Source organism: Hemicordylus capensis, chromosome 1, assembly GCF_027244095.1.
Source record: "Hemicordylus capensis ecotype Gifberg chromosome 1, rHemCap1.1.pri, whole genome shotgun sequence".
In the NCBI taxonomy this organism is placed as follows: domain Eukaryota; kingdom Metazoa; phylum Chordata; class Lepidosauria; order Squamata; family Cordylidae; genus Hemicordylus; species Hemicordylus capensis.
This window is the reverse complement of record NC_069657.1, coordinates 158,661,805-158,681,502: the sequence shown is the minus strand read 5'-3', so window position 1 is coordinate 158,681,502 and position 19,698 is coordinate 158,661,805. Positions and strand designations below refer to the sequence as shown.

Here is a 19,698-nt window from a genome sequence, read left to right as displayed (position 1 = left end):
TGTTTGCACACTTGAGGGTTCCCTTGAGCTTAAGCAAATAAAAAATTCACCAAGAGATGTTTCCCTAGCAACAAGAGCTAAAGCTGTCTGATTTTGCTATTTAAGCACAAGCAACCCCACTGAGGTTCAGCTTAAGGCTTATTCATATGTTGCACTGTACACATAATTTTCCTTGTTTTTGATGTGATATATTTCTATGTGCAAACATGTACTTCCATATCTTTGTGTACTACTTGAAAAGCTATACCCCTCAGATTTAACCAGGATGTACATCTACTTATTCTCCCTAGTACTGATACTTCATTTTAGCCTTGGAGTGGCTTTATGGGTAGCAATGTCACAGTACAGAATAAAATTGTGAGGGATATGTATGTATGCAAGTTAGATGAAAGCTATGACTGAGAGAGGATTAGGTCACTGCTCTATTTTAAATGGACAAGCACCTAAGAAAAGAATGGAAGGAACTGGGCATTTTTACCTTGGGGAAGGGGTTGCAGAGTGACTGTCTAAAATAACAGACAAAACATTTTCCAAGCATGTTTTTGATTTCTTTGCTCTAGCTTATGCAGAGGCAAGGGGAGAGAAACATACAAGCACAACATACAAGCACATAAATGCAGTTACTATGAAGCATTAGGCCAATTCTTATGGTAACGATTTCTTTCTTTCAGAAGATCAGGATGTATGGTGTTAGGGTACCAGTGTGATGCAGGTTTATTTTGAGTTTGGTACCCTTGTGCTCAAAATCTTGCTCAGCACAAAAAGAAACTCACTGGTTTGTCTCTGCCAACCCCACTTTCAGGCTAACTTACTTCCTGGGATTGTTATAAAGTTAAATGAGATACAGATTTGTAAAGCATGCTGTATGCTGCATATGATAGAAATGATAATAAATCTACCTCCTATTTGGAGTAGCATTCTTTTAAGAGACTCTTCAGAAGAGTTGCTTTTATCATTACCAAGAATTGCTTTACTTTGCTTGTTTATATTCTGTGACTGATGTGCAGACTGTTACTGATGAACAATCCCATTGAAAACAATGGGAAAAGTTAGTTGTGACTAAATTGTCTTATTAATTTCAGTGGGACTGCTCCTGAATAATTCAGTCTGATGTTGGCCTGTGCTCTCATTTCTGATGCGCATGCCAGTTGTATCATAGTAATTATAAAATCAGTATGCTTATGAGAACAGGATAAACTCTTGCAGCAATTTTTGGCATGACTTTAGGGTCATAGGAACATAAGAACAGCGCTGCTGGATCAGGCCCAAGGCCCATCTAGTCCAGCATCCTGTTTCGCACAGAGGCCCACCAGATGCCACTGGAAGCTGCAGGCTGGTGTTGAGGGCATGCCCTCTCTCCTGCTGTTACTCTCCTGCAACTGGTACTCAGAGGCATCCTGCCTTTGAGGCTGGGGGTGGCCCACAGCCCTCCGACTTAGTAGCCATTGATAGACCTCTCCTCCATGTAGTTATCCAAGCCCCTCTTAAAGCCATCCAGGTTGTTGGCATCACCAGAGGATCAGGCTTCCTTGTGTACTTGTGTTACATTGGTACTCAACAGTACCGCTGTAATGCTACTGGTATTTTGAAATCTTGTTAGGCTAAAAACAAGGTCTTTAGCCTGAATTGTACCAAAGGGCTGACTACACATGTCACATGTAGTCTGACCTCAGTCTTTCCCTTTTATGTAATGCATCTGTGAAGATTATAATCCAAGACAGGAAACTGGCATGGCATGGCTTTCTTAATCTTTATCCCTCCAGCAGCTTTTCTGCTAAAAATCACCATGTCACTCTGTACTTTATACCACTTTCTGTCGGGTCGGAGGAGAAGCAGGTGTTGGGATGCTAAAACAGTTGAGGAAAGGGGTTAAGAAGCTTCTCTCCCCGCCTGGCCTTTGGTTTTATATTGCAGCCTCTGTAGCAATATTATTTTATTGAAGCCTTAGTCACCATGTGGCATATGGCAATGACTCGGACAATACTGCTTAGGAACACAACTGCTCCTAAGAGTACCGCTTTTCAGTCACCATTGCAGTGGAGCTTCTTTACTGCATCAGGGTTTTTTCAAGTGGTGCAGGGCTTACCTCAGTTTGGCCTGCGGAAAGATGTCAGGAGGCCTCAGAAGCACACTATGACTTGTTTTGCTAGACTGTCTCTGGATAAAATGCCCTGCATTCATCCCTGCTTGGATGCCCTGAGTTCTACAGTGTTGCCTACTGATATGCCCAGAGCACTTCTGGGTCTTGGGTTGAGGGAGGTATTCCAGTTAATGTGGCCTGAAGGGTGTGGACAAGGTGTTTGTAGCAGGACGGCCTACTTCATGCCTTCTCCCCCATTGTTCCTTGTGACTAATAATATTTAGTAAAGGAGGATTGACGTGCTGTTCTGGGAAGTAATTAATGGCTCCTTGTGAGAGGGAGTGGTCTGGTTTGCCTTGAAAGAGAATGATTGTGAACTGCACTTAAATAAAAGCTTCCCTGGGCCCTGGACTATTGGTTGGTTGCAAATATCACCACCTTATTCAAGATCCTCAAGATTATGAGTAACCATTTCAGTCTGGGTTCAGGCCTGATTTTGCACAGAAATGGTCTTGGTTACTCTGAAGGATCTGTTTTACTGGGAAGGGGAGAGTGACCCTGTTGATTTTCTTGGACCTCTCAGCAACCTTTGATAAGATCAGGGGCCTAGAGCACCTTTCTTATGAGGCTAGGCTACAACACCAGGGGCTTTTTAGTTTAGAAAAAAGATGACTGCAGGGAGGCATGATATAGGTCTATAAAATCATGCATGGTGTGGAGAAAGTAAATAGAGAGAAATTCTTCTCCCTCTCACAGAACACTAGAGCCAGGGGTCATCCCATCAAATTGATTGCTGGGAAATCTAGGACCAACAAACGGAAGTACTTTTTCACACAAGACATAATCAACTTGTGGAATTCTCTGCCACAGGATGTGGTGACAGCCAACAACCTGGGTGGCTTTAAGAAGGGCTTGGATAACTTCATGAAGGAGAGGTCTATCAACAGCTACTAGTCAAAGGGCTATAGGCCACCTCCAGCCTCAAAGGCAGGATGCCTCTGAGTACCAGTTGCACTGGAGTAACAGCAGGAGAGAGGGCATGCCCTTAACTCCTGCCTGTGGCTTCCAGTGGCATCTGGTGGGCCACTGTGCAAAACAGGATGCTGGACTAGATGGGTAGCTGGACTTCTGGATAACTTTCAAATTGGAGCATGGTGTTACAGTGGTTCCATTTTTATTTGGAGGGCTAATTTCAGAAGATGGCGCAGGGGGACTGCTGTTTGACCCAGTGGCATTTATGCCCCCCAAGAATCTGTGTTGTGCCCCATGCTTTTTAACAACTACATTAAACCTCTAGGAGAGGTCATTCAGGAATTTGGGCTGCAGTGTTTGCATCCAAATCAAGTGAGGCAGTGAAAATGCTGAATTGGTATAGGGAATAGGTAATGGACTAGAATAGAACTAATAAACTGAAGTTCAGTTCCAGCAAGATGGCTGTGGGTAGGTGGTTTGTTGGTTCAGGATGATGGTATACAACCTGTTGGGAATGGGGTTGCATTCCTCCTAAAGGAGCAAGTTTGAAATTAGGGGCACTCCTAGGTTCAGCTGAGTCACTTGAGGCCTAATTGTCTTTGGCACAAAGTGCCTTTCACTAGTTGCAGCTGGTGTGTGCCAACTGGGCCCTCTCCTGGACACAATCCATGATTCCCTTGTCAAATTTTCTTTGGATCTAGCAGCCAGACAATGAACACTAGACAAAATTACCTTGGTTATGAACATTGTGGAGTGGGAAGGTAAATGGGCTTCTCTTTATTCTGTTTACAAGTAACATACTTAGAACAGAAACAGGGCTGCCTGGGACAAATAAAGATTTTATTAACTCTGTGTTTGAGTATCTTAATTAGAACATAAGAACAGCACTGCTGGATTAGGCCCAAGGCCCATCTAGTCCAGCATCCTGTTTCACACAGTGGCCCATCGGATGCCACTGGAAGCCTACAGGCAGGAATTGAGGGCATGCCCTCTCTCCTGCTGTTACTCCCCTGCAACTGGTACTCAGAGGATCTAATTTAGGTGTCTTGGTTAAATTTCTAGGCTCCCTGGTGCCTGGGACTTGTCCAACCTTGGCTTAACTCCAGGTACAAACCTGTGTATGTTTATTCAAAAGCAAGTCTCACTGATTTCCGTAGTGTGTATAGGATTGTAGCTTAACTTATATTTGGAAGATAACTGTTAAAAATAGTGGCATACATGCTGTGACTTATAGTGCAGGTGGTTCAGAACTACCTATGCTGCTGCAGTCATCTAACAAACTCAACTGCAGTGCTTCACAACAGGGCTTTTTTGCTACTTCTTACCCGTGTGCAATCTCACACTGCAAAACTACTTGCGTTATTCTGAACCACTACTTGAGTGGTTCTGAATTGCCCCTGTTGCACTGCGTGGCATGGAAACCAATCTTTGTTGTGCTCTGTGGAAATGATGGCAATTATTGTGTTTGATGTGCTTGTGTTTGTTGCTGTCTTTATTAACCACCGTACAAGACCCTGAGCATGCTGCTTCATTAAAATTCTTTGAGAATATTTAGAGTGCATCTTCGCTAATCAGCTCTTCCAGTTTTGACCTCGGTTATTACTTAATCGAGTATGTTCAGTATTTGTAGCCCTCTTCTTGAGGTGATCAGCAGAGGTGCTGAAGTATGCCTGATACTCAGGTTCACTTCTTTTCTAATTTTACTGGAATTTTGGACTAAGTAACCACCTTAAGTGGCACAGCGGGGAAATGCTTGACTAACAAGCAGAAGGTTGCCGGTTTGAATCCCTGCTGGTATGTTTCCCAGACTATAGTCTATGTTTCCCAGACTATGGGAAATACCTATATCGGGCAGCAGTGATATAGAAAGATCCTGAAAGGCATCATCTCATACTGTGCAGGAGGAGGCAATGGTAAACCCCTCCTGTATTCTACCAAAGAAAACCACAGGGCTCAGTGGGTGCCAGGAGTCAAAATCGACTTGATGGCACACTTTACCTTATTACTGAAACATGTGTAGATAAAGAGATCATTACAAGGCACTTAAATATCTACCAGTCTCTTCACCAAAGGACCCCGACCTTTTTAAAGGCTGTGTGGAACATCCTGTTGCTCACAAACAGGGAAGTACAACACATTACAGTGGGTTTACTTATCTCAGGTGCACACTATTGGGGACTGAAAATGGAAGGATCTTTGTTTCAGAAATACAATCAGATAGGGCAATCTGGACACCCCCACCCCCACCCCCCAGCGCCAGGCATTATCCATGCAGATTCTTGAATTCCTGGCTTAGCATCTCTCCCTCCCCTCCCCCAAATTTACACCTGATGTAATGCTGAAGGCATTAACTTTTTTAAAACGATAATGACAGATGTATTTGTCATGGATAAATGATGACAGTTGTTGAGATGCTTCCATTAGACTTCCCAGGGGATTAATTTGGGCTACTTCCTTTTGCTAGCCTAGCCAGCTTGCCTTCCTCTGAGGTTGTCTGGTGCAGCTGCTTTGGAATACCAGCCAGTTTGCAGCTTGAAGGGTCTGAAATGCTCTGGCGCTGACCATGTGATGCACTGGACTCCAAAGTCTCAGGCACCTAAGCAGCACTGAATCCTGGATTGTTTAACTCTGTGTGTGAAAGCAGCATGCTTAATGAATACAAGGGGCAAGGATTGATTATGTTGTGCTGGACTTGAAAGCTGCAGCAGTCTGCGAGACAGCGTTGTATCTGGATTTGCTATGGAAAATATGAAGGGATGTTGAGGAAGCTTATTTGCAAAAGGATATGTACCTGTAAGCAAACTTCTCATGATTTTTCTCTCTTATTTAGAGAAAATTGAAGAGGTATTTAAGGGTTTCTTTTTTTCCATTTTAACTGAGGAGTAGTATGCAGACAAAGGCCTCCTTAAACAAGGCATGTGGCTGCATATTGCTAGTCATCAGTTCTAAACCAGCTTTGGTGGTTTAGTGTGATGACTAATATTAGTGTGAGGACTAAGAAACCAGCTGTGATGGATAAATGCTAAACATGAGGAACTGCATACCACCTTGGTTTGTGTCCACTAAAATGGGTGGAAGTAAAACAGGTTTGGATTTAGGCTTATGAAATGTATACCTAGCATACAGGGTCTGATCTTTATGGCTAATGAAAATTGTACCCATCAGCCAATGTCATATTGGGCTGAACACTGGTTTTATTTTACTTTACTTTTCTTTACTTTACAATAAATATCTGGCTGCTTGCATCTTCTCCTTGCCTGAAGTCAGTATGCAGATTTTATCCTGTTCTTTGTTTCTCTCACTGTCTGGCACATGTGCTGCTCAAAGACCTGATGTCTTGAAACAAATGTGTAAGATCATAGGGAATGTAAAGGATACATGGCAATGTAATATTAGGTAATTCTAGTTAGTGATTAGAATGAAATGTTTATTGATGGTGAACAGGGAAAATCTTTTTTGGTGTGTGGGGGTAACTTTTCAGTAGAATTCTAGCTTTCTGTATCTCGTGCTTAAAGCGCTATGATGTCTGTACTGGAATATTAGTAAAATGTCATTTTTCTTTTTTGATACATTATTTTTTTTAAAAAAGGAGTGCTCTTCTCAGAAGAAACACTTGGAACTCGAGCTGTTTTATTTAATACTCAGGTATTAGGAAACCACACCCTTGGTGTGTCTGTATACTAGCACGAGTAATGCAGGTTTTCTGCTTTCAAGTAAAAGCCTCTGCTTTGGCAATATCTATGCTTTCTTCTTGTCTTTACAGTAATACAAAACAAGGAAATTATTTCTCCAATTGATGTATAGATCTATGACTGTCTTATAAGGAGCTAAAATAAAATATAGCTGGGGTGTAATTCCCTTGCTCTATTTTTCACAGTTACGGCCATTTCACAGTTAGGATTCTGTTTGTACTTTCATGGGTTTGATCCTGCAACCTGTTATGATATGCATGCCATTGTGAATGACTTGCATGGGACTGTGCAGAGAATGACAATTCAGATTGTTAGCAATCGGAGGCAATGAAAGCCTGAGGGAGTGGCTTCATTCAGAGGCCTCTATTTCTTGCATGTTTCACTTCAGGCTTTCTCATTCAGAATAGAGGACTCATGTGTAAGTATTGATCAGGGTTAGATTTTATCTCATGCATTTAGAATGGCTACACTGGCTGTTGGAAACTTTTGAAGATGCCGATGGTCTCATCAGAACCTTCATACTTATGTTTATTGTCAATGGTCAGCCTCCAAAGAACTGTGAAACTAGTTCTGGAAGGGAGCTGAAGCCTCTTAATAGTGGTTTCCATGCTACAGAGCAGACTGCTTTTGAAGCTGAAGGTACTTGCCAAAATGGTTTTGCTAAATGGTCTCGGGAGTTAGATGTTCAACAGGAGAGTTAAAAAAATATATATTTAAAAAGCCATGCCAATCCTTCACTGAGCTAATACAAGCCCCTTGCAGTGTCTAGTTATAAATTGCTTTTCTGCCAGGAAAGCATCTGGAGAGTTGTCCAACATTCTACTAAAACTACAATGACCTATTTTAAAATAAAAGCACATAAACTGTACAAATAGTAAAGTAGCTAACATCGGTAGTCTCCAAATGTTTGATAGAATTATTAATTCTGTCATTATTACTAATTTTCTAAAATCCATCTCGGTGCTCTCTTCTGGGAGAGTATTTCATAACTGTGGTGCCACAACTGAGAATGCTCTGCTCTGAGCTACCACCAAATGAACTTTCTTTAAGAAAAAACTCTGGAACAAGAGTACCTCCCGAAGAGGTATGCTGCAGATTATCTATGGACCAGGTATCACTTCTCGGCCTTTTGGCTAAGATCAAGTATACACTAGTAAAGGTCAATCTATGGACCAGGCATTATTAATTTCTGGTTGTCCTAAAGAAGCTCTCATGGAATCAGTCCTGAGTGTAACTGAGTGCCGCAAATTGACTATAGGGGATATTATAGTGAAAATAACAAATTGCCATAAATGTTTTGGGTGTAGAAATGTATAGTTGATGCTTTCACAAAGAATGAGAGTGGGAAAATATGCAATGAAGTAGTCATCATGTGCCAGATTTTAATCAGATTTTATTACATGCATCCCATATTTTATGAAAAAAATTATGATATGCTTTCCATTCCAGATTTTATGATATGCTTTCCATTCATAAGTGTTCTCTCTCTAATTTTTTTCATCTGTGTGCTGAATGAGTTTTGTTCCGGCAGCAGTATCAAGGCAGCGTGTATGCACGTATATTCAGAGTGCGACCTTCCTGATTCAATCTAAGGAGGATCTAAAATTAACTGAGCGGACATTAAAAAAACACTTGTGTGCGTACATGTGCACATGTCTTAGAGGGAACACTGTTCCTCTGTGAAACTCATTGCCCCTGGATGCAGCAATGACCTATTTTTAAATATGTGGAGGATGGTTTTGAATAATACTAAGTAATATAATCATACCATATGTCTTCATGTTTACAATATTCCTTGACTCCAAGCTTTCTGCTGCTGAAAGTATAAAGTGTGAATGATTGAGATGAAGGTCATTAGCATGCACACACACATTTGTATACTTTCACTGCTGGAGAAAGGATACAGGACATGATGGGCCGCGCCAGATTGCTTGACAGAGTCTTTTCCTGGCTGTCCAAGAAATATTCACAAAGCAATTATGTTTCCTTTCCATTTTGGAAGCATTTGGGGGAATGGAATGGACTTTGAATGACTGAGTATTCCAGTTGTTTTCTTGAAATAAAAAAGCTGTCCATCATGCAGTGTCTGTTTTGTAGTTTTGAGGCCTACGAAATAGTGGCTGACATGACGGGCAACCCTCTTTTGATGATAGGGACCTGTTGCAGCTGCTGTGGAACTTCAAAGACAGCCTTGATAGTATAGTGATGGGGCTGCTGCAAAATAGGGATTTGCATGGAACCGGCGGGGGCCAGTTCGAAGGCGGGGGTGGGACAACAAGGGCAGGGGAGGGTGCATTCACCCTTTCCCCCTGCCAGTGCTTGCTTGAAAATGGTCTGGCGGGGCGGCAGTGTACCTCCCTGCCAGACCAGTTTTCAAGCGAGCGCCAGCTGGATGAAAGCAGGGGGAGGGGTAAGCGCATCCTACTCTGCCTTTAAAGTTGTCCCACCCCCACCTTCAAACCCTTCAAACCGTCCAGTGTTCAAACCTGTTCAGAGGCCTGTAAAAGGGCCTCCCAACAGGTTCGCGCACATCACTACTGCAGAATGCCTTAAATCACTTTGGGGCATCAGTGCTTCTTTCATTGGAAACAGTTTGGATTACTGTAATGCACTCTACCTAGGGTTGTCTTTGAAAACGATTCTGAAACTTCAGGGCCGGCCTCCTCATGGGTGGCCGTAGATTTCATAGTGTCACACCTCTTTTACAGTCACTGCACCGGTTGCCTGTTCGCTTCCGGGTCCAATTCAAAGTGCTGGTTCTCACCTACAAAACCCTTATGGGCTTAGCACCTGTATATCTCTGGGATCGCCTCTCTCGGCCAGTTGTATCCTGACCTGTGAGGTCTTCTCAGCTGGCCCTCCTTAGTGTCCCAGGCCCTGGTGTAGTGCGTGGTGCCTGGGCCTGTAGGAGGGCCTTCTCTGTGGCCGCCCGTCTTATTTGGAACTCTCCTCCCCCCTAGATTTGTTCAGCCCCCTCCCTGGCCGCTTTTAAGGCCCTTCTCAAGACCTACCTGTTTTGCTAGTTGTTTGGCTAATAATAATAATAATTATTATTTTATTTTATTTTATTTTAATTAATTATTATTGGTATTGTTCACTGCCTAGAGTCTTTGGTAGTATATAAATTTTTAAAAATAAATGGATAGATAGATAAATTGGAAACTACAGAAGGACTGCTGCACTGCTGCCTGAAAGCAGTTTTAAGCAGCAGCCCCAATGGTTCTCTACGATTTCCAGAGGGCTGCCTACCATGTTAAGCAATTCCAATAAACCTGGAATTGGGAATGCAAACCTTTTGGCTTCCCGTTGTGCATTCCCACGGAGAGAATAGGCAATGGCTAGTCATAAATACCTGAATTTCATCTTTTGCTTCTGCAGATAAAAACTTTGACGATGATGACTCTGTGGATGGGAACAGACCTTCCTCAGCTAGCTCCTCAACATCTTCAAAGGCTCCTTCGACGTCTCGAAAAGGTGGGATGGGAACTGCTCGCAGAGTTGGAACGGCAGCTGTAGTCTCAAAGACCCCAGGTAGGCGAGCCTTTATTTCATGTATATTTTACCCTTCCTCCATGCAGCATACTTAGTTGTTCTTCCACCATCATTTTATCCTCACAATAACCCTGTAAGATAAGTTAGACTGAGAGATAGTGACTGCTCCAAAGTTGTACAGCTTCATGGCTGAAGGGAGATTTGAGTCTGGACCTCCTTGGTTCTACTAAGACACTCTAACTTAAGGCTACACAGCGTCAGCTGTCTTGCAGATGTTGGACTACAACTCCTCTAATCCCTGACTATTGGCCACTGTGTCTGGGGATTATGGGGGTTGTAGTCCAAAAACAGCTGGAGGTCCAGAGTTGTGTAGCTCTAGGCTAACCATTACATAGCACTGGGTTTCTTTCTTTTCAGTGTCCAATTAGGAATTGAGGGATTGAGTGGGGGGTGGGCAGGCTTCAGTAGAAGGCTGGTATGAAACTAAGCCTCCTTTAAGAGACAGGCTGGAAGTAACTGGAAGAAACTGAGTAAAATACGCCCCAGCTGCTTGGGATAATGGAAGCACGATCACATGCGTGGCAGTTGGGGGCGGCACGAGGAGCTACTTAATTGGTCCGTGAGGTCCCTGCGCAGGCGCAGAACCCATACCTTATCAATGCAATGGATCACGATCCAGATCAGCCAGATATACTTATTAAATGAGGGCATGACCAAGCTTAGCAGTAGAGAATCAAAAGAACATGCTGGAAAGTTCTCTGATATGGAATCATGTTAAAACGTCACAATAAACTATGTATTATTAGCATCTAACACTAACTTGCATTAAAACAATACAGCCAAGGTGTTCGTAGTTCTTGTGAACATACTAAAAAGTGTTTCCTGAGCATGGTAGTAAAGTCTCATGTTAACATGATGCTACATAATGTTATACAGACATTTGCCCCCAGATCCTCCCGTGAAACTATAGTGGCTGACATTCCAAGTGAGGAAGCACCGATGCTGCAAGAGAGCAGCCTAACAGAACTTCCCAACTATCTGCACCAGGGAAGCAGCAATTTTTGATGCCCTCCCCTGTCCCCAAGGGGCTGTGCAACTCTCAGGGGCATATTTCCGGGTGGAACAGGGGATTTCCTGGGAAAGGGGAAGGCATAAAAAATGGCTTCTTCTCTGGTATACCCCTGCAGTTCATTGGGAAGTTCTGTTAGGCTGCTCTCTTGCTTCTCCAGAGCATCCTTGCTCGGAATGTCAGCCACTGTTTTAATCTTGCATGCTATTGCCTTCAAGAAAAAAAATCAACAAATAAAGATTTTTGCTTTGTGTGAAAATCTTCAGTTTTATGCAGTTTGTGTAGCTCCTATAGAGCCAGAGCTGCTTCAGATATTAAGCCTGAATTAAACTGTGTGGAAAACAAGTTTGCATGGGGGAAAATAATGAAAGCAGCAGTCCTAAGCGCACTTAGCATGCATTAAGTCCCATTGAAAGTGTGACTTGCTTCTGAGTAAACATGCACATGATTGGGTTGTACAAAATATTTCCAATAGTACCTACCAGAAGCTTTCAGAGTTTCTGTGTCCAATAACCCATCTAATTAATATTTTAAAGACTTTCTCTTTTCAACTCATCTCTCTGTCGTCATCATGTATCCCTGTCAAGAATACCACACTTTCATTAATTATAGATAGGACTAAATCCTTTAAAAGAAAAGGCATCCCTCTAGTTAGAATAATATTCTGTGCTATTGTCTTAGGCTGTTTTAAGGATCTTTCTGCATAGGTTGTAATCTTTCTTGTTTCTTTGCTTTTCCTATTCAAATATCTTAGAGGAACTGTAAAAATGACAGCATTACCCATTTTCTATTTGTTCACATGCTTCTTTTGTCTGTCACGTTCTTATTTTAATATTGTTTAATAAAAAGTATTAAAAGGCTCTTTTGCATTTGCCAGTGACTAAAGAAGGAGCTGGTGCTGTGGATGAGGAGGACTTCATTAAAGCTTTTGATGATGTTCCAACAGTTCAGGTAAATAGTCACATGCATTTTCAAAACATTTATTTAAAGGTCAAAGCAGGTGTTCCTTATTGGCACCCACTGAATGCTGTTCTTGTGAGTTAAGGATACATCGCAGACTATCACAAAAGTACACAATATATTATTTCATAAGAAGCCAAGAAACCTAATATAGAAAATGGTGTGTGGTGGATGTGTTTTGCACATATTTGACACAATACACAGAAAGCTGGTTGTGACTAAATTTCACACAGTGAAACTTAAATGTGTCCTCCTTACTTTCTTTCAATTACACTCACAGTTGTTGAGCAGTGTGAATGTTCTTTACAAGCTTAGTAGGAGGTCTGTTTCCTCAAATATATGTAATGTAAATTGTAAAACTACAGTTTATATTTTACTATGCTTTTTACACATCACCCGAGATGCTGGGTGTCTGGCTCAGAACCATGCCTGCAAGAAACATTAGACAGGAATTGAACCGCGGCTTTCCAACTCTGGAACCAGCTTGCCTCCAATGTGTGCTAGTTTTATTGAACACAAAGTTGAATGCCAAATTTAAAGACGTGTGGAATTACAAATAATAAAGAATATTCAGACCATCTTTTAAAAAGAATGACTGATGCTTCTTAATCATTCTGGAAGTCATTGAAATTTTTTAACTCCCAAAACTTACTTGCTGCTCTCATAATGAGGTAACAGGAGAAAAAAAGGCCTGCAATTAACTGGGGCTCTGGAGCCCTGTGTTTTCAACCCATGCCTCTCCTATTACATTCTGTTCAAGGTAATGTAACATATAAAACTTAGTGGGTGGCATCCAGACTAATGCACTCATGGAAGTACGTTCTGCTCTTGCAATGGAGGGTGGGGAGAAGAGTTACTTTGGCTGTTCCCCCGCTGCCCTCTGATGACCCCCCCAAATTCATTGCTGACGGTTGGGGTCCTTCAAAGACATATTTTCAGGAAGACATTGATGACACCAGAGAAAGAGGGGAAATCTGCAAAATTGCCTCCACCACTAAAAGAATGTACTTCTGCAAGTGCAGCATTAGTCTGAATGTTGCCCAGCTTGTTTGTTTGTTTGTTTGTTTGTTTAAAGATAGCATGGATGATTGATATAATTGTTAAGTATTTATTAGATTGTTGGAGAATATTAAGTTTAGCATGTAAGGAATACTCTGATTCAGTTGAAATCTTGCATCTTAATAATTTGTATGTTTTCTCTATGCAGATCTATTCTAGCCGAGACCTTGAAGAATCCATAAACAAAATCAGAGAAATCCTATCTGATGATAAACACGATTGGGAACAGAGAGTAACTGCAGTAAGCGTTTGATTATACAAACTCATTTTATGTATTATAATGATACCACAGTATATATCCTATATATCCTCATGTCAGTGTGGACATTTGCAAATTTGTCTGTCCATTCTGCAGTATTGTTGGGGTTTTTTAAAGCAATAAGTTCATGTGTATAGGCACGCATGCAAAATGAAATTACCTAAGGGGATTATCTACATTTAAGATAATTTTATTGTATCTTGAGAATTCTAGTTTTCTTTGGTAGAAGAAAAAAAAGAATAGAATGTCTACTTATCTTGATTGTATAGAGAAATTTGAATAGGACACATTCTCCAGTATAGCTTTCGATGTCGAAAGAAGTTGTCCATTGTGCCCATAAGTTGATCTTCAAAGTTGAGCTAAATTTAATTTGGCTATATTTATTAACAAATATGTTTGTTTCTTAATGGATGCATAGGTTTGTGTGTGTGATCACGCGTGCGCGCGCACACACACACACTATATATATATATATATATATATATATATATATATATATATATACACACACACACACACACACACACACACACACACACATACATACACACACACACGCACATATACACACACACATGCCTGCACACTAACAAATAGCCAGCATGTTTATTAACAACACCTATTTATTGATTTCACTTTTAAAATTATTGTTGTCTGACAGCTAAAAAAGATCAGGTCTTTATTGTTGGCTGGAGCTGCTGAGTATGATACCTTCTTCCAACACCTGCGCCTGCTCGACGGAGCATTTAAATTATCTGCTAAGGACTTGCGGTCCCAGGTGGTACGAGAGGCTTGTATCACATTGGGGTAAGGAACACCAAACCGAATATTCTAAAGTGTGGTATTAATTCTTGTAACAGGAAAATACAGTCTTGTCTTTTTTGCTGTTGGGAGACGGAGGCAGCTAGGCCTCAGCAGTTCTCAGCCTGGCCTTGTCAGTCACGCCCTGCTGTGAGTCTTTGTCTCCCAGACAGTTACAACATAGTTCTACAACCTAGTTCCAGTTTATTGTTAAGAAGGACAAAATGACCAGTTTGTTTTCAAATGAGAAAATGGGCAATCTTCATTACCACTTGGGTGAACACCAGATACATCTGTATATAGAACTGTGCAATTGCACACATTCAGGTGCTTATCCAGTCAGTTGTCTGAGAGCTTCCTCATTTACAAGTAAACAATTGATCTTTCATTTATGATGTTACTAATATCCAGTTGTGTTTAGAAACTCATCTCTACATCATTCTGGTCCTTCAACAATTTGGCATGTCTCTGGCATGCTAATCCTATGAATATTTCATGCAGTTTTGGAGGAGATAAATAACTGTTCCAAACAAGCAATGCCTACTGTGTTGAAGCCGTTCCTTTCAAGAATGATATCTCAATCTTCCTGGTTCAGAATATTATTCCCTTTCAGCAAACAGTATGAACTAAGAGTTCCATCATGTCTTGACTCTGGTACTCCTACAGTTGCACGATGTGTCATATATTCTTGATGGCCAAATCCTGGTTTTAACCTTAGAATTATTTAAGCAGGATTGTTGTTCATGAAAACTATTCTTATTGGAGGTACTACTAATCGCTGATTTTTAATATACAATTATCCAGTTAATTTTAATGAAGCAACTGTGGATTGATGCCATAGCAGATGAACATTATTGCTGGCAAAGTCTAGTATACACTGCGAAAAGATAGAATAAAATAGTTGTGCGATGGAGGTGAAGACAATTAGCGTAATCACCCAAAAGGGAAAGTAAAGTAATCAGGTGCAGGCCAGGAGAAGGCAGAAGTGTGCTTTTTATTTACTATGTTTGAGTGACAGTTGAATCACACATGCTGTCAAAAACCAGAGTCTTTGAGAACATAGGAAGCTGCCTTATACCAAGTCAGACCATTGGTCCATCTAGCTCAATATTGTCCACACAGACTGGCAGCTTCTCCAAGGTTGCAGGCAAGATTCTCTCTCAGCCCATCTTGGGAGATACCAGGGAGAGAACTGGGAACTTTGTGCATGTAAGCATGCATGTGCTCTTCCCAAAGTGGCCCCATCACCTAAGGGGAATATCTTACAGTGCTCACATGTAGTCTCCTATTCAAATGCAAATCAGGGTGTACCCTGCTTAGCAAAGGGGGCAATTCATGCTTACTATTACTACTTATTTATTTTTCATTCCTCTATGTAAACAGCTTTGTGAACTTTTTGTTGAAAAGTGGTATATAAATATTTGTAGTAGTAGTACTACTTACAAGACCACAAGACCAGCTCTCCTCCCATGTCACTTGACTTGTTCATGCAGTTTTAAAGTTAAACATACACTCTACATCTTTTTAAAGATGTAAATTATTTTTATAAATTGGATGCAATACATACTTGGACAATATTTGCAAGATTCACTGAAATTTTGAAACCATTGATAGTGCCAAAATATAGGAAACATCTAAAGGAGCACTTTAGTGTAAAGCGAGAGATGTTTTGAAGCACAACCTAGGTTACAGAATTTGTGAAAGAGGGGTGTAAATTCTGTCTGTATGGAGAACATTTTTATTTATGCTTTCTCTGGAAAGGTAATGGCTGTTTCTGGCTTACATGTTTGACAGCTTATTTTATATCTTATTGTGTAGAACAAAGCCTGGGGGTAACTAGCAAACTGGAAAGCAGAATAAAAACATATATTATTCTCTCTAGGTTCAAACTAAGTTCAGGGTGAATGTTCAGATATTTCCTTTGGTCTGGTGCTCCCATTGGTGGTAATTCTATACTGAGCTCTACTGGAAACATTGACTTTGAGGGAGGGCAGTAGGGCACTTTTAATAGCAGCTCTAAAATTCACAAATGTCAGGGCAAAATAGAAACCTTATGAGAAGGCCAAACTGGAAAATGACAAGGCTGAGAAGCCAGTAATTCAGCTTTACCCTCTGGGCTGTTCTCCTAACAGCATGACAATGACCTTGTGCTGAATTTATCACTTGTTAAAATGCATATGAAGTATAAAATGCATTATCAGTTGGAATAAAGTGGGGAAATATTTCTTTAATATAATTAAAGAAAATGTGGTGTTTCTAATCTATTGATAGAATTGCAGAAGCTAAAAGTATCAGAGGATCTTGGGTTCTAAAATGTGTCCATCTTGACCTCCAGTATTTTTCTACTGTTATGATGTGATTCTTGGTTTTTTTTAGGCATTTGTCATCCGTCTTGGGTAACAAGTTTGACCATGGGGCAGAAGCCATCATGCCAACAATCTTTAATCTCATTCCCAACAGTGCCAAAGTCATGGCCACCTCTGGTGTAGTAGCTGTTAGATTAATTATCCGAGTGAGTATCTCTCAAAGTAAATATGAATCTTGTCCTTTACAAATGTTCCGATTAGAGCAGTAGAGGGATGCAAACCTGAAAATTATTCCAATAAACAGGCCATACAACAGAATCTTAAATGACAGAGCATCTGGCAGCCAAGAGAGTTCTCATGGCCACTTTTTTTTTTTTGAGGGGTGGGTATGCAGTTGTGCTAATTTCTACAGTGGTCCTTAATAAAAAGTATCAGACTAGAAATTGATAAGACAGAGAAACTAAATCACTTGTATCTTCTGGGTAGTTCTTTAATACTGTGACCAACGTCCTGTGCAAAATGTATCACTTGTCAAACTGCAGTTGGAGAATAAAACATACCATCAGTTGAAAATTAAGAATATTGGCCGACATAATTGTGCGATGTTCTACCCCCTCTTGTAACAAAATATTTGCTTAGTTGTGCAAGAGCACTCTTACGCAAACTCACAAAATTGCACAAACTGAATTGCGCAATGGCTGTCCATTGTGCAGCTGTGTTTATGCAATTGTTTGTGGTTTGTGCAAGAGTGCTCTTCTACACCTGAGCATTTCATGAAAGTACAGGTGGAATACTGTGCAGTATGTCAGCTACTATTTGCTGAAAAACACAACTCAAATGAGAAACCAGGCATGTTAAGCATTTGAATTTCTTCTGTGTATTATGTTGCAAAACTTGGTCCTCATTGATTATTTCTGCTCTTTATTTTTTGGCTTTTTTGTGTGTGTGTGAAGGAAAAGAATTAAAGACATACAGTTATAAATAAAGATCAATTCTAAAATACCCATAGTTGTCCAGTACATTCTGTAAATGCAAAACTGTACACGAAATGTCTGTAACTCTGGGCTGTGTAATGAAAAAATAAAATCTGTTTGAAGAAACCAAATTCTACGACCTGTATAAATTGTGCAGATTAAAATGGCATATATTTGTGGTGTTTTTTGTATAATTTATTCTGCTGAGTGACCAATGGTCTCTGAGGCTTGCCCCTTGACCACTGGAAGCTTTGGCTTAGTGTGCCTGCTTGAGCTGTGTTCAGTTTTTTTAATTTAAGATCTAGCTAGTTTTAAACAAAATGCTTTCAACACTCCTTGGGGTTTATCTTTTTTTTCTCCATTCCCTAGCATACGCACATCCCTCGACTAATCCCCATCATCACCAGTAACTGTACCTCCAAGTCTGTTGCAGTTAGAAGGTGCGTTTGTTTTTTTTCTTCATCACTGTCTTAGGAAAATGACATGCATGTTAGTCTAAAGAGTATCTGTCATCAATTCAAGTTATTGCTCGGTTCTTAATCTTGGTTGGCTCTGCAGAACAAAAAAATCACCAGTCAAGGGAGATCATCATGCCCCTTTCTTTGAACAGGTGTTTTAAAAATGCAAAAGATAAGCTTTTAGTGTTTGACAGAAGTCTTCTTTCTAAGGTTGGATGTTTAGGATTTGCGTTATTTTCTTAGGTAACCTCAAGTTCCAACTTCCGATTCCTCCATCTTGAAATGGCAAAAGATTCCAACCACCTCAAGATGGAAGATTATTACCTCCATTTTTGTAGCCTCTGTGTAGTCACATATTGGGAACTTTGAGAGCTCTCTATAGCAATGAATGCACCACTGAGAGACCCAAAAGGCCAAGTTGAAGATAGATCATCCTGGAGAGAATCTATCTATGTGCTCGCTAGACACCGACTTAACGACAATTAATCAATCAGTTTTCATGAGGCACTCAGTGAATGCCCCTCCTCATACTGAAGGAGCAGGGAGCATGTCTCCCTCTTCTGTTCTGCCATTGCCACTGCAAAGTAGGGGTGTGTCCGAACCGGTCCGGAGGCCATTGTAAAGGCCTCCAAACTCTCCAGACCGGTTCGGACCTGGCCGGTTCGGTCCGGGTGGAGGGGGTTCCTTTAAGGGCGGGGAGGGTTTACTTACCCCTCCCGCCATTTTGCCCCCTCCATCGCCCGTATTTTGTGTAGAAATTGGGGCGGCAGGAAACCAGCCGCTCCCCCATGCCCGGATTAGGGGCCAAACCGGCCCAAACTACTGCTGCGGCTGCCAACCACACACCCAACACAAAGCCCGATTTCGGGCCAAGGAAGCCAACCCCAAATGGCCGATGACGGGCCAAACCGGCCCAAACTACTGCCGCTGCCGCCGACCGACCGCCGACCGACCGCCCACCCTCCCAGCCGCCCGAGTCCTCACCTAAACAAGGCCCGCGTCAGTCGGGCCGATCAGGGCCCCACAATTCAAAAAGGAGAGGAGTTCGCAAAGAGAGCTCCTCTCTCTGCAAAGTCTCGGCCGCTACTGAGGCTTTGTGCGCAAAGGACGCCTGGGAGTTCCGCTGGAGGCCCGGTCTACCCTCCGGGACGAGGCCGGGTAGACTGGGCCTCCGATTGCCGGAGGCCCAGTCTACCCGGCCTCGTCCCCTGCCGGCGGGTAGACCGGGCCTCTGGCGGAACTCCCAGGCGTCCTTTGCGCGCAAAGCCTCAGTAGCGGCCGAGACTTTGCAGAGAGAGGAGCTCTCTTTGCGAACTCCTCTCCTTTTTGAATTGTGGGGCCCTGATCGGCCCGACTGACACGGGCCTTGTTTAGGTGAGGACTCGGGCGGCTGGGAGGGTGGGTGGTCGGGCAGCAGCGGCAGTAGTTTGGGCCGGTTTGGCCCGTCATCGGCCATTTGGGGTTGGCTTCCTTGGCCCGAAATCGGGCCTTGGGTGGGTGGTTGGTGGCCGCGGAAGTAGTTTGGGCTGGTTTGGCCCCTAATCTGGGGGCGGCGGGGGCGGCTGGTTTCCTGCCG

At 42.0% G+C, this 19,698-nt stretch overlaps 1 protein-coding gene across 42 annotated transcripts in view; it reads left to right on the top strand.

The window, feature by feature from the left end:
• CLASP1 (cytoplasmic linker associated protein 1) overlaps positions 1–19,698 on the top strand; it is a 314,919-nt gene that overhangs the window by 150,026 nt on the left and 145,195 nt on the right. For all 42 annotated transcript variants that reach the window (XM_053312677.1, XM_053312569.1, XM_053312671.1 and 39 more), the window contains 6 exons: positions 10,123–10,275; positions 12,183–12,256; positions 13,473–13,565; positions 14,245–14,390; positions 16,761–16,896; positions 18,034–18,104. In XM_053312677.1, the coding sequence (XP_053168652.1) occupies positions 10,123–10,275; positions 12,183–12,256; positions 13,473–13,565; positions 14,245–14,390; positions 16,761–16,896; positions 18,034–18,104 (673 nt within the window). The remainder of the gene's footprint in view (positions 1–10,122; positions 10,276–12,182; positions 12,257–13,472; positions 13,566–14,244; positions 14,391–16,760; positions 16,897–18,033; positions 18,105–19,698) is intronic.